This window comes from Protopterus annectens, chromosome 17.part0, assembly GCF_019279795.1.
Source record: "Protopterus annectens isolate FY-2018-M chromosome 17.part0, PAN1.0, whole genome shotgun sequence".
NCBI lineage: Eukaryota > Metazoa > Chordata > Ceratodontiformes > Protopteridae > Protopterus > Protopterus annectens.
In genome coordinates this window covers 85,899,038-85,912,465 of record NC_056751.1, presented here as the reverse complement: position 1 = coordinate 85,912,465, position 13,428 = coordinate 85,899,038, and the positions used below count along the sequence as shown (strand labels likewise).

The 13,428-nt window shown below is 37.5% G+C and overlaps 1 protein-coding gene across 4 annotated transcripts in view; it reads right to left on the bottom strand.

Annotated features, from left to right (window-relative positions):
- Nucleotides 1-1,448: 1,448 nt before the first annotated feature.
- ZBTB5 (zinc finger and BTB domain containing 5) overlaps nt 1,449-13,428 on the bottom strand; it is a 240,953-nt gene continuing 228,973 nt past the window's right edge. For all 4 annotated transcript variants that reach the window (XM_044059433.1, XM_044059435.1, XM_044059437.1 and 1 more), the window contains one exon: nt 1,449-6,037. In XM_044059433.1, the coding sequence (XP_043915368.1) occupies nt 4,009-6,037 (2,029 nt within the window). In that variant the 3' untranslated portion in view covers nt 1,449-4,008. The remainder of the gene's footprint in view (nt 6,038-13,428) is intronic.

Here is a 13,428-nt window from a genome sequence, read left to right as displayed (position 1 = left end):
ACGATCATAGCCAAGGAAAGCACAAAGGATTGAGACATCAACCATTCAATACACGGTGCACCACCTATTAATTCATAACTATCTATACATATGAGAAAGTGTGACACAACATTAAAGTTAATGTTTAAAGAGCACTAATTTAACATATTAACTCTGTAAAAGCACCTTCTTAGCAAGGTTATATTAAACAAATGTTGCACTCTTAGGTCTGCCAACATTTTCTTAAAGTGTTAGTGTTATAAAGATGAAATTAATTCAGTAGAATTAAGTGCTGCACCCATCCTTAAAGATAAACCAAAACCATCACTAGTGAGATTGTGACAAGGAACCAGTCCTGTGCTAATCCCAACAATATGTACTTCAGTACATAACAAAGGTTTAATGCAGAACTTCGGTAAGGTGGGTCAGGAACTCATAACAGTGTGAAGATAAATAATTGTTGCATTCCATGTATTTTAAAGCTTAATACAAAAACAAAATTGTCATCAATGATCCAGATACAGTGCTCTATTAAGTTCCCCATTACACAGCACTTTGTAACACACACCCAAACAATCCTGCCCTCCAAAGGGAAACCAATATGCATCGTCTTTCTCCAGGTGTAATATAGCCAGTATGCATGTCTTTCTCTAGTTATAATGCAGAGGTAGTATGAAGCCCGTGGCCTATTTCTTAAGCATTTATAATACGTCTACCATTGACATTACAATGCAAACTGGCTGAAAAGCAGATGCACGTAAGAAGTTTCTGCATTTCTATTACGAAGCATTCACAACAATGATGATCAAAGTGGGATGCTCTGATGCCTACAGTAACAACCTATGAAAAGAGGGGGATAGGTGAAAAATGCATTACAAATAAGAGCTATAATCCTATAATAATGCAATAAAAACGCTAAGAAAGGAGAGTTGTTAGAATGACATTTACAAAACTTTTGTTTGAGAAATTCATCAGAAATATAACTGTATTTTGTTAGTGTGTACACATGAAACTGCTACACAACATCTGGTTACCTCAACTGGTAAAACAATTAGTTAAGAACCAAGTAATAAAGATATATCAGCTTCACCACAACAGCTAAACCACTAAATAACCTTAACACTGCCTATGTCTTACTTCATACAGAGGTCAGACAAAGCAGCATTATACAATGAAATGTGCACCACAGGAAGCTGCTAAATATGCAAGTGTTCAATGATGACTACCCAAAGGACTGCAAGGAAATATGCAACAGTAACAATATTGAAGTTACATTGCACAGCTGAATTAAATGGAATATGACAAAATTCAAAACCATACACAATCCCCTTAAAGTAAATCTGACAAGCAAAACACTGGAAAAAGCTACAGTATGAAGGAACAAAACAGACTGGTGTGTGTGTGTGTGTGTGTGTGTGTGTATATATATATATATATATATATATATATATATATATATATATACACACACACACACACACACACACACACACACATATATATACGTTTACTATCAAAATGTGAAAAATCAAAAAATTTTTCCACAAAATGATCCGACTTATCTGCATTTGGTAATACCGAATTACCAACCTGTCATAAATGCATGGAATCGGCATTTGAACAACGGAAGTTCCAATGTTTTTGCTGGAGGGCAAGCCCCCCCTGCACCTCCCCCACACACCCTGCATATTATATATACTGACTTTGAGATAGCACTACAGTGAGGAAAAGGGAACATTTCCCGGTCCACACTGTACTGTGATTTAAATTCAAAACGTTGACTTCATATTAGCAAATGTGTATTCACTTTCGCTAATATGAAGTCATACATTTTCAGTTTGACAATATGGGAGTTGGTAGAACACACATTTGACCGACTCGTTTTCAAAGAACTGCATTTCCACATTTTGATTGTAAACCCAAATAACTAGCAGGAGTCATGACATTTTAAACAGAAACTAATTTTTTTTTAATTTGCTGGATTTAAGGATATCCCAACAACAACCACTACTTTACTGCCCGTTAGTGCTGCAGATAGGGTACAGATTGTTTGCCAGACTATTTTTAAATTACAAGAAATTAAATTCAGGTTGGTGAAAAGTGCTGTATACTTGAAAAACTGTGCAATTTCTAGTAAATAAGCAGTGTAATAAATGAGCACCATTTTTTTAAAGTAGCAAAAATGAAGTGTTCACAAGTACATACCCTCAAAGCTTCAGTCACTTTTAATACCATAGCACTTTTCTTGCTGTTGTAACATATGCCCTCTTTGCAAATTAAGACTGCTAGTATCAACAACAGACAGAATGTCAAGATTGAAACAGTGGGGTGGAAGCCTGCAACAAAAATTAATACAAAACTCTACAAAAAATTAACTGGCATCCTCTGACAGCGCTGAACTCCTCCTAAACTACGCCCAAGAACACTTAAATGAATGGGGCATATTCATGAAGAAAGAATTGCTACATGCAATTGGTATTACAGAAAAAAAGTAACAATTACACAAAACTAAATCCCTCAAATCAAAACAGTTAAACCTCTTGAACTTCAGTCCTGGAACTAAGTGATACTCAATCTATCATGGTATACATAAAATATGAATATAAAATTTCTGTATATAAATGACTCCGGTAGTCTACCCACAATACTGAATGAGAAAGCATCCTGAACCACAGGATTATGTCGCACAGATATTTCTGATTCTCTGTGACTTCAATGGTAAGAATGAAAGGTCCCTGCATGCTGTAAACCTTGAAGTTACATAATAGACACATTACAGAGTTACCCAACTGATATATTACATAATGTGCAAGAAATGGATTTTAAGAAGCTCATTTGTTTTCTGAAAAAAATAACATTCATGTTTCACGCTGCACACTTCACTATAATATAGCTGCCAGAGATAACTTTAACCCACACACCCCTAAAATCCTTTTGGATATTTTTCTGGTCACTCTTGTCTTAAAGATGACTCTCTCTATTGATAAGTAAGGTAAGGCATATGGCTGGTATATTTATGTCGGAGCAACAAAGTGGTGCAGTGAGCAGCGCTGTTGCCTCACAGTAAGAAATGCTATTCTTTTATTGGCAGGGATGCCTTCTGTGTGGAGTCTACATGTCCTCTCTGTCCCTCTGTGGGTTTTCTTCAGGTACTCTGTTTTCCTCCCACATCCCAAAAGCAAACAGTAGGTGTACTGGTGACTCCACACTGTCCATAGGTGTGTAGGTGTGATAAGAATGAAAGGCATTGCAATCTGCCTCTATTCCCCTACTTGCCTTCACACATTGTGGGTGGCATCTGCTGTTCTTGTGGAGACTAAAGCAATCGAATTTGACTCAAAAGCACTGAATGGATAATTTATGTCTGGTCATCTTATACTTAATTGGTTCCTAAGCACTGTAATGTTGTTTGATCAAACAGCAAATACTGATGCAAGTGCTATCACTGGTGTCTGATACACCTGGTTAATAACTGAAATAGAACTTCAGAATGCGACTTTGTGCTCTGAGCTGTGTACAAAACACATTTCTGACAGTGGATTTAATTGAGGTACTACCAACAGTTCAACCACACATTTTTTTTGTATTTCAAGAGCATCAGCATTCACTATTCTGAATATCGTTTTGGAAATGGCACATACATACACGTTAGTAAGCACCCAGTGTGGAACATGGCGCATTCTTTGACAAACAAAACTGGCCAAGTACTTTGCCATCTGGTCATCATATACAGCAAGAACATGCCTTGCTTTCCTAGTTAAGATCTTCCCACTTTCTCAAAGGTCTTTCATAATGAACCTAAGTATGGCTATAGCTGTACAGCTGTGCACCACCCACACACCTAAATCATGTATTTACAAGAGAAAAGAACCACCTGGACATTCCCTGCTAGGGCAGTTAGACTGCATGTTAAATGATTACTACCAAACTTTACTTATGTAGAGCTTTATGCACTGCAAAGCTGTAGGTCATGCCTAATTACTTATTTTACCACAAAAGATCCTCCATTTAAATGCTAAGCACCAACAGTTAAAGTAGAGTGTTAGGCAGGCTATTGTTCTGCCACCTCAGACAGGTAGTTTTGGAATGCTTATACAAATGGCTTGACTGGCTGAACCTCTTCCCACACTTTAAACAAGCATATGGTTTTTCTCCAGTGTGCACACGAATATGCTTTTTACAATCTGTTAAAGTCAAAAATGTCTTGCAACATATTTTGCAAGCATACTTGCGAGCACCTTCTACAACCAAAACATTGTGCTCAGAGAGAGCTTTTTTACATTTTGAAAGAACATCAGCAGAGGCCCTTGTTAACTGTGGAGGGCCCTGCTGTGAAGTGTCAAAAGAAGAACTGGCACCATTCATCATCATTTGTGAACTAGGGGCATTATCTTGCATCTGTGAGCCTTCCATTCTCACTGAAGAAACTGCAGGCATTTTTGGGGCTATGCGACGATAACCAGGAAAGGCACTAGATCCCCCTCTTGAGGAACTGATCATTGTTCTAGATAAAGAATTGAATCCCATGCCAGATCTTGAATAGTCCAAACCAAAGTGGTCTCCTGATCTATATCCTGAACTCTGAACACAAGGTAATCCCATTACTTCCTGCATAGGTCTAACAAAATGGGAATCTGATGAATCACTAAAAGGATTCTCTGAGTGGGACATTGCTGTAGATGAATGGCCACCTGTAGGCACTCCTGACTCAGGGCTCATTAAGTAAGGTGCTTCACCATCCATTCTGCAGTCACTTGTCGTATTTGGAATATTGTCATCATTGCTTTGGTTGCCATTATAACTGCTAGCTCTACTCTTGCTCAAAAAACTTGAAATGCTAAATGTAGACTTGGAATCCAAATTGTTTGTGGCTTCCAACAAGTGTACTTCACCGACTCTATCGGTGCTGGATTGAGGATCAGAGAAACTTCGATCACTACTTTCTGGACTCAGTTCTATCTTGTCTGCACTAACCATGCCTACTTCAACTTCTACAGACTCGCTACCTTCAGCTTGGGAAGTAACATCACTAATTTCATCTTGAGGTTCTGGTGAGCTCAGGGGTTCTGATTTTACTACAATTCTCATGTGTTCTTCTTTTCCGTTTAGACCCAGGTCAGGGTGATCTGAATGATAATCTGGTTTTCCAACAGATACTTCCTGATCAAAACTAGTTTCGGCTTGGTTTGGTTGACATGTCATAGACATCTGTAAGAGACTTGTTGCACTGTTATCTGACTGACTTGGCACTTGTGAATCTTCTTGTGTGCCAAATGACTGATCAAACATCATATTGCTTTCTTCATGACTATCGCCAACTGCTTCAGATTTGTGATGTTCTGCAGCTTTCAGAGAGTCAGGAGAAAAAAATTCTTCATGGGAATGCACCATAGCTTGTTCATTTTCTGTTGCAATTTCTGATACACTAGCTTCATCCAATGAAGGTCTTATTCTCTGTCTAGGTCTCTCTTCAGCAGAGGGCTTCCTTTTATGGAAACGTCGAATAGAAAAAGCAGCCCGCTGCTCAACCATGTTGTTTCTCATGGCATTCTGCTGGTCATCAGTATTCTGGTTAGAAGTCAAAGCAGAGCTGACTAGACTAAGCCCTAGTTGTTGGAACATAAAAGATCTCTGCATCCGAGCATTCTGCTCCTGAACTCTGTCATTTGGTGGGGACATAGGCAAAGTTCTTGTTGTTAAATAGTGCTTGCAAGCTTTTACAACAGAGTTCAAGTGCAGATGAGAGGCAGCTAACAAAACATCCATAACATTGCTTTCTCCAAGCATGAGAGTAGATGTGTACATCATGTCTATAAGAGCAGCAAAAGCTTCAGCCGTGACAACTTCGCTATCCAGCTGAATCATGTTCATCGTTTGATCACCCTCAGTCACAGTGAAAAGAGCCCTGAAGTGGGTACTGCATGCTGCCATAACAGAACGATGAGCTTTAAAATGGCGATTCCCCACTACAATAACACAGTCACAAAGTTGTCCATGAAGCCGCTGATAATTTAGCTGCTGAAAAATATGATCAAAATGCCCAGGAAAATCCATCATCCTGTAATTAAGAAAAGTTAAACAGTTAGTATTTTTGAACATTACTATCAATCAGAAAGTTTAAATCTGCAATTTAGTTTACTACACTATTTCTGCTGTAACCTCACACACATTAAATAAACAATTAAGGTAATAAACTATCTCAAAAGAAGCATTACATATTCCACTTTCTATGCAATCATATTCTGTAATTTTAAGAGGTGTTAAGCTTATGTGGATAAAAATCTTAAAAATATGATAAGATTATTACTTTAAGGCTACAGTCTAATTCAAAAGCTTGATCAAACATTTGAGTGTTTTATGGCACTTTACTGTGGGGTGAGCTTTTCTTTATTTTAACTTGTGTACTAGTTCATTTCTCCAGCTAGATGAAATATTTTAGTGTTTTACAGCACACTACTGGTCACCCTTCTTTTCTTTGTGTATTACTTCTCGTTATACAGTACGTTACAAAAAAAACAAGAACCGTGAACTCTGTTTTTGAACTTCAAACTAGAATTTACATCTGTTCCAGTGTTCTAAAGTCTAATTCATTTTTGAAGCAGAAACAGTATACAACTTTATGAAGGGCATGCAGTGCTTTGTACTTTAAAACAGTGCACAGCCTAAAGTGAATGTCCAAAAAGTGAAAGTTACATACTTGATCATAATCTTGGATCTTCATTACCTACGTCCATCCACTTCAACTTCAGTTCTGGTTAAATGCATGCATCAGTCTTCCCAGCTCTATATCTCCCTCCCTCCATAATGCACCACAGCTCCACTTCTCTCTTGATCAAGTCTGCCATAAAAAGAAACAGGACAGACTAATGCATGGCCTCAAGGCCCTTCCATCAGGTCTCGCCACTGAGATTATTGAGAATGAAAGTGGAAAGGTGGGTGATTTCCTGGGAAGTAGATGGATGTGGATCAAGAAGACCTAACATCATAACTTGTGCATCTTACATGGTCCAGTCCATCCACTTTAATTCATGACACAGTCCCTAGCTGCAACTTCCTGAGTGGCATCAAGACAGAATACCACAAACTATGGTGGTGTAGAAGGTAGACGTAAATCCTGAGATCACCTAGCTTACTGTGTTTTGCAAAAGTATGCATTAAAGTTCATGTCATGTCATAGATGCTCAGATATCATCCAATAAAGAATTTCTGAATAAAAATCTGGTGTTTTCAATTTGCTTTGCAAAGTCTTCTTGTACTTCCATAGCTAAAAAACAATAGTCTGGTAACCACCTAGACAGGGTGACCCTTAAGACTTTTTGTCTCAATTTGTTGGAAGTGAAAGAAAAAAGTAGCTGATCATCTTTTTATTTAGACAGAGTAAACAAATGATGTCCAGGCAATGGAGAAAATACTCTCCCTAATTAAAATACTAAGAAAAGAAGACAGCTTGATTAGTTAAGGTAAATCTTAATTGCTATTTTTCACAAAAATAATTGTTTTTGTATAAACAAACACTATCCTTGCTGGTTCTCCTGGCCAAAGTTACTGTTACCAGAAAGCCTTCAGTGACAAATATTTAAGTGTCACTACTATTGATAATTCAAAAGTGGGGCTGTATTATCAACATTATCAGCATGAACAATAAACTCATGAAGAGGGAGGTATAATCAGCGGAGATCTAATCAGGATAGTTCCTTCTACAAGAAGTTAAGGAATAAGAATTTGTACCATGGAGAAAAAACAAAAATGGCTATCAAGTGACCACTAATTGCGGAGTATCTTGATCTCATAAAAAATGTCAGCTAAAATCTGTATGACAGCTGGAACCAGAGCAGAGAATTGTCCATTACCAAAGAAAATGTTATCCATGTGCTCCTGTATATCTTCTTACTGGAGGGTTTCTGTGATGGTGTAAGTATCCGGACCACCCTAGAACTGAGCAACAGGTCCTTGGCAACCTGCACTTACCCTAACTGTAGATGTTCAAAGTAATCTCTGCTACAGTAGCCTAAAGTTGTACGAGTTATGTCCTGCCCAGGACATAACAGCTGGCCAGTTTCCAAAAGTCTGTGGCTCCCACACATTTACCCAGGATGTTGTGGCACAAGCTCCAAAGGCAGAAAGCAGCAGCCTTGCACAAAAAATATCCTGGACTTTTTGTTTTGCCTCTTAAGGGGGAGAGAGAGCCTACTCTCATGGAGGAAAAAAAGAAAAAAAAACAGCAAAGTTAGAAACACATAGCTTTGCTAGAAAACATAACTATGCATCAAAAACAAATATATGCAGAAAAAGGGGGGGTGGAGTGAGGGAGCACCTACTGGAGCATGACTTTGACCATCTACAGTTATGTAGTTATGTTAAGAATTACTTATGCAACTGTACTATGTTCATTGCCTGGAAGAAATTTACCAAAGTGGTAATAACAAAAAGCAAAAGTAAGAGTCAACCATTTGGAAATAGTTGCTCTTTGTGCCTTCACAGGAGATAAACAGCTGCTCAACTTTTCCTAAAGGACTTAGTTCTGTCAAGATAATACCAGAGCTCCTTGTGCATGTCCAGAATATGAAGAATACTTTCTTCCTGATTTTAAGGTTCTGGATAGAAAACTATGAGATTGATGGCTTAACTCAAAGTAAACTGTGAAACAACTTTAAGTACAAATTCTTGATTCATGCCAAAAGTAACCCATCTCTATGAAATACCAAATATGGTTAACCCCATAAGAGCTCGCAACTCGTATACTCTTCTTGCAGATGTCAAAGCAAGCAAGTAAGCCTTCCACATCAAGAACTGCAAATCAGCCTGATGGGCTGGGTTCAAGGGGAGACAAAGTTAATTTATTCAGGACAAAGTTAAAATTTATTTATTTATTTGCAGTTGTTTAATCAGGATAGTCCATTGGGCCAAAATAACCCGTTTTCAATGGAGTCCTGGGGAGAAAAGCTCCACACACAGATTACATAAAGATTACTGTGATTAACATTTTAACAATTTCTGGTTATAAGACAGAACAAAAAATACTGAGGTTACAGTCAAAAATAGAAGTTTTTTTTTTTTTTTTATTTGAAGGGGAACATTGCTCTAGTAGGATTAAGAATAAGTAGTTAGATGCAGTAGGCTTAGAATTTGCTAGATGCAAATAAGAAGTTGTTTACTAGAAGCAAATATGAAAATCCCAAGCAGGTGCCACCTGTTTCCTGGTAAAACCTCTTTCAACAACTGTCTGACTAAAGATAGAGAATAAAAGTGAGGATTCATGGGCAGACACATTGGAATGGCTGAAAAAAGAACCTTGACACATGAGTAAGAAAGCCAGTGGAAAATAATCCAGGACCTGGCCCAGATTATCAGCGTGGCACCAGCTAGAAAATCGCTTTCATTTACTAACATAAAATTTCCTAGTAGCAGGGTTTTACTGCCTCCTTTAGTACCTTCTGGAGGTCCTCAGAAACAAGGTGCCTAAACTGTATCAAAATTGAATCACTCAGACAGTTAGTAGTAGTAGTTTTTGACTGGGGTGTATCAAACTCCCATTTTCTTGTGTGAGTAGATCTAATCTGTGAGGAATCTTGTGGTAACTGCCCTTAGCCAATTCTGTAAGAAGGAAGAACCACTGCTGCCTGGGCTAGAAGGGAGCCACCACAATGACTTTTGAAGAATCCTTCCGAATCTTGGGAATGACCCTGGAAATCAGTGAAAGGGCATAAAAGAACATTCCCATCCAAAAGAATGAAAAAGCATCCGTTTCCCAGGCCTAACTGCAGAGAGTCCTAGCGAAGAGTCTGTTTAGTTGTCAGTTTTGAAAAACAGGAAAATTGATCTGTCTATGGTGTTCTCCAAAACCGGATCAATTCCTGAAAGACACCTGTCATTTAATTTCCAGTTCTGTGAGTCTATCCTGGACCTGCTCAGTTGGTCTGCCACTTTATTGTACTTTGAAGGAATGCAGAAAGCATGTAGAGGTTAAACGTTTCAGAATGTTTTCCCAGGCCATCATAGCGACTCTACACAGAAGGCAAGGCCCGATTCTCATCATTAATGTATTACATCACTGTGGTATTGCCTGTAATCACCTGCGAGGTCCAACGGAACACATATGATGAAAAGATTCTACAGAAAGTATTACAGCTAAAATCCCTTTCACGTTTATGTGCTTTGGTTTGTAAGTTTTGTTCCAAAAACCCTATACTTCTACCCCCAAAGACATAACACCCAAAGCAAAATCTGATGCATCTGTTCTAATAGATTGAGCAGGGACTTGGAGAGACACGGAAACCTGGATTCATGGAAATATGTTCTCTCCAACAAAGAAGTTCTCTATTCACCAACCCCAAGGCTGGAATTTGAAATTCCTGAGAATGAGAAAGTCGGGTTTAAAAATAACACATTAGATTTTTCTGATGTGTAGCCTGGTGAGAGGAATCATGGATGCCATGAACCCTAAAACAGGTTCATAGGTAGTTGCTAGCCTTGCAGTCCAGGGGACTACTGAAGAGCCTAGCCCAAATTTCCAGTCCCCCCCCCCCACCCCGAGCACTGTCTAGTTAAGCGACTTACTCAGGGTCATACAAAAGGTAAATAAAGGCTGGGGGAATCAGATACTGTACCACAGGAACTACAGCTCGCAGCCTTAGCCCTCTCAGCAAACTCAGGAAAACTTCCAGATACAAGCCCACTTTTTCATGGATTAGGATTGAAGAGAAGAGTCTAGATGGCATCCTATGAAAAACTATACTGTGAGAATGAATTAGGGAGGATTTTTAACGGATGACCAAAAATCCAGGCTGAGAAGGATATTTGTAACCCATGGAAGGGACTCCTGGCACTTAGAAAAAGACTCTGCAAACATAAGCAAGTTGCATAAACAAGGAAATAACTGAATGCCCTGCAGTCTGCAGTGAGCTATTACTGCAGTTAGACACTTTGTAAACACCCTTGGGGCTCTAAATAGCCAAAATGATATTGCACAGAACTCATAATATGACCAAGACACAGAAAATCTTAGGAAACCTATGAACACTGTGGTAACAGGAATGTGATAAGCATCTTTCACGTCTATTGTTACCAAAAAAAAAAAACTCGGAGGAGGAATGAGAGGTAACACCCTTTGTGAAGTCAACATCTTGAACTCTGGCATTTTCATAAACACCTGGACAGACAGAGATCTGATTTCCAGCATTGGTTTCCAGCATCCCTCTTTGCCACAAGAAACATTCTTGGAAAAAAAAATCCTTTTCACATTTGATTTGGGGCACTGGCGTTAAGGACTACACTAGAGTGTCACAGGGAAACTAGTGAGTGAACTATGATCACTACATAGTCAACCACTGGTGGCTAAGGCACTGAATGGGCTAATGGAGCAGGCAAAGGCTCAGTAGTAGCTTTTTTTTCTTTTTAGATGCAACAGCAGCAGGAGAAATCATAGGACCAGAAAGGGAGGAAGTCAGCCAGAAGATAAATAATGTTCACCAGCACTAGACATGCTTCCTCTTCCCCACAGCAGTCTTAATAAAACAAAAAGTAAATGCACAAACATTAAACTGTTGCCCCAAATACATAGGAATACCTTCCCTGGTACACATTGCAAAAAGAAGGATGAAAGGTAAATAGTACACGAGCACTAAACACATTTACTGTACCTTACAAATGCCCAAGCCCTTTAACTAAAAAACACAAAACACAAATGCAGCAAACTTCTACCACAAAAAAGTTCCCAAAACAGAGATAATTAACACCAACTAAAATATCCTATATAATGACTTTTCCAGTAAAAAGTAGCACACACCAAAACACTGGTTTATTTAATGAAACCCAGTAGCATTTTTAGTCAAAAACAGACAAAAATTAAGGATCAAATTACATAGAAATAAATGGAATTTGTGGAAACACCACATTCAGAATATTGCTCAGAAGCAAGACTGAGGTTTAAGCGAAGCCAGGAATTCAGCAAGTTATGCAATGCTGGAGTGAATGACTGTTATAAAAAAAGAAAATATATATAAATAAAACAGCTAAAGTTGCAACTGACTGCCCACATCATACCCACCATTGTATCTCCTTAAAAAAACTCTCCTGGTTAGAACCTCCACGACTTCTGTCCTATAACCAGTTAACCTTGGCACACAAACTAGTATATCAACGTGAAACAAAACCTGCCCTTCTAAATATTCTCCAGTCCCATACCACAAATAGAAGTCTTAGCTCGACAAATATATCTCTACTACATGTGTCCAAATCAACTAATACGGCAGACGACTCGATATTTTTTCATCATGTAGCAACAAGGTGGAATTTACTACCTCACAGAATCAGAACCAACATAAACACCAACCAATTAAAAAAGATACTTAAAAATTATGTTAATGACACCTGGCTTTGTTCCTGTACTACTCCAGGCTAACTAGTTTTAATAGCATCTGGTCATACATTTTCTTTTTCCTTGACCACGTGTCTGTGTGTGTGTGTGTGTGTGTGTGTGTGTGTGTGTATATATATATATATATATATATATATATATATATATATATATATGTGTGTGTGTGTGTGCACAGACAAACACACACACACACACGCGTATATATTTCAAGTGAAGAACTACAAGGTATGAGATATAGATTCATACTGCAAGCCATAGAAGCGGAGCTGTAATTTAAAGTCTGCAGTATCCTACTATGCATTTACATCATGTAATGCAGTATTTTCCACTATGAGTTTTCCTAAAAACCCATGAATTGGATGTAACCAGTCACAAAACAAGAATGGTGATCTGTCATCTGATTGTGGTGGTGGGGTACTGCTGCCACCTGTCGGGGGCCAACAGGGGTGTGTGTGCAGGCTGTGATTCTGGTGCAGATATTAGTATGATAAATGGAGAAAACAAAATAAATATATTAAAACATACAGCTCATATGCACTTGTCCTATGATTAAGCAATACCTAATATAGGAAATCATTTGAAATGTCAGAATCCACTAGACTGAGAACTGTATATGTATCTCTCTCTCTCTATATATATATATATATATATATATATATATATACACACATTTATATATATATATATATATATATATATATATATATATATATATATACACACATTTATATATATATATATATATATATATATATATATATATATCTATACACACATTTATATGTATATATAAATAAAACACATATATATGTACGTATGTGTATATATATATATATATATATATATATATATATAGAGAGAGAGAGAGAGATATCTACAGAGAGAGAGAGAGATACATCTTATATGTATGTGTATATATATATATATATATATATATATATATATATATATATATATTTATATATATCTGTAGAGAGAGAGAGATACATGTTATATGTAAGTATATATATATATATATGTATGTGTGTGTGTGTGTATATATATATATATTTATATATATATATATATACTAT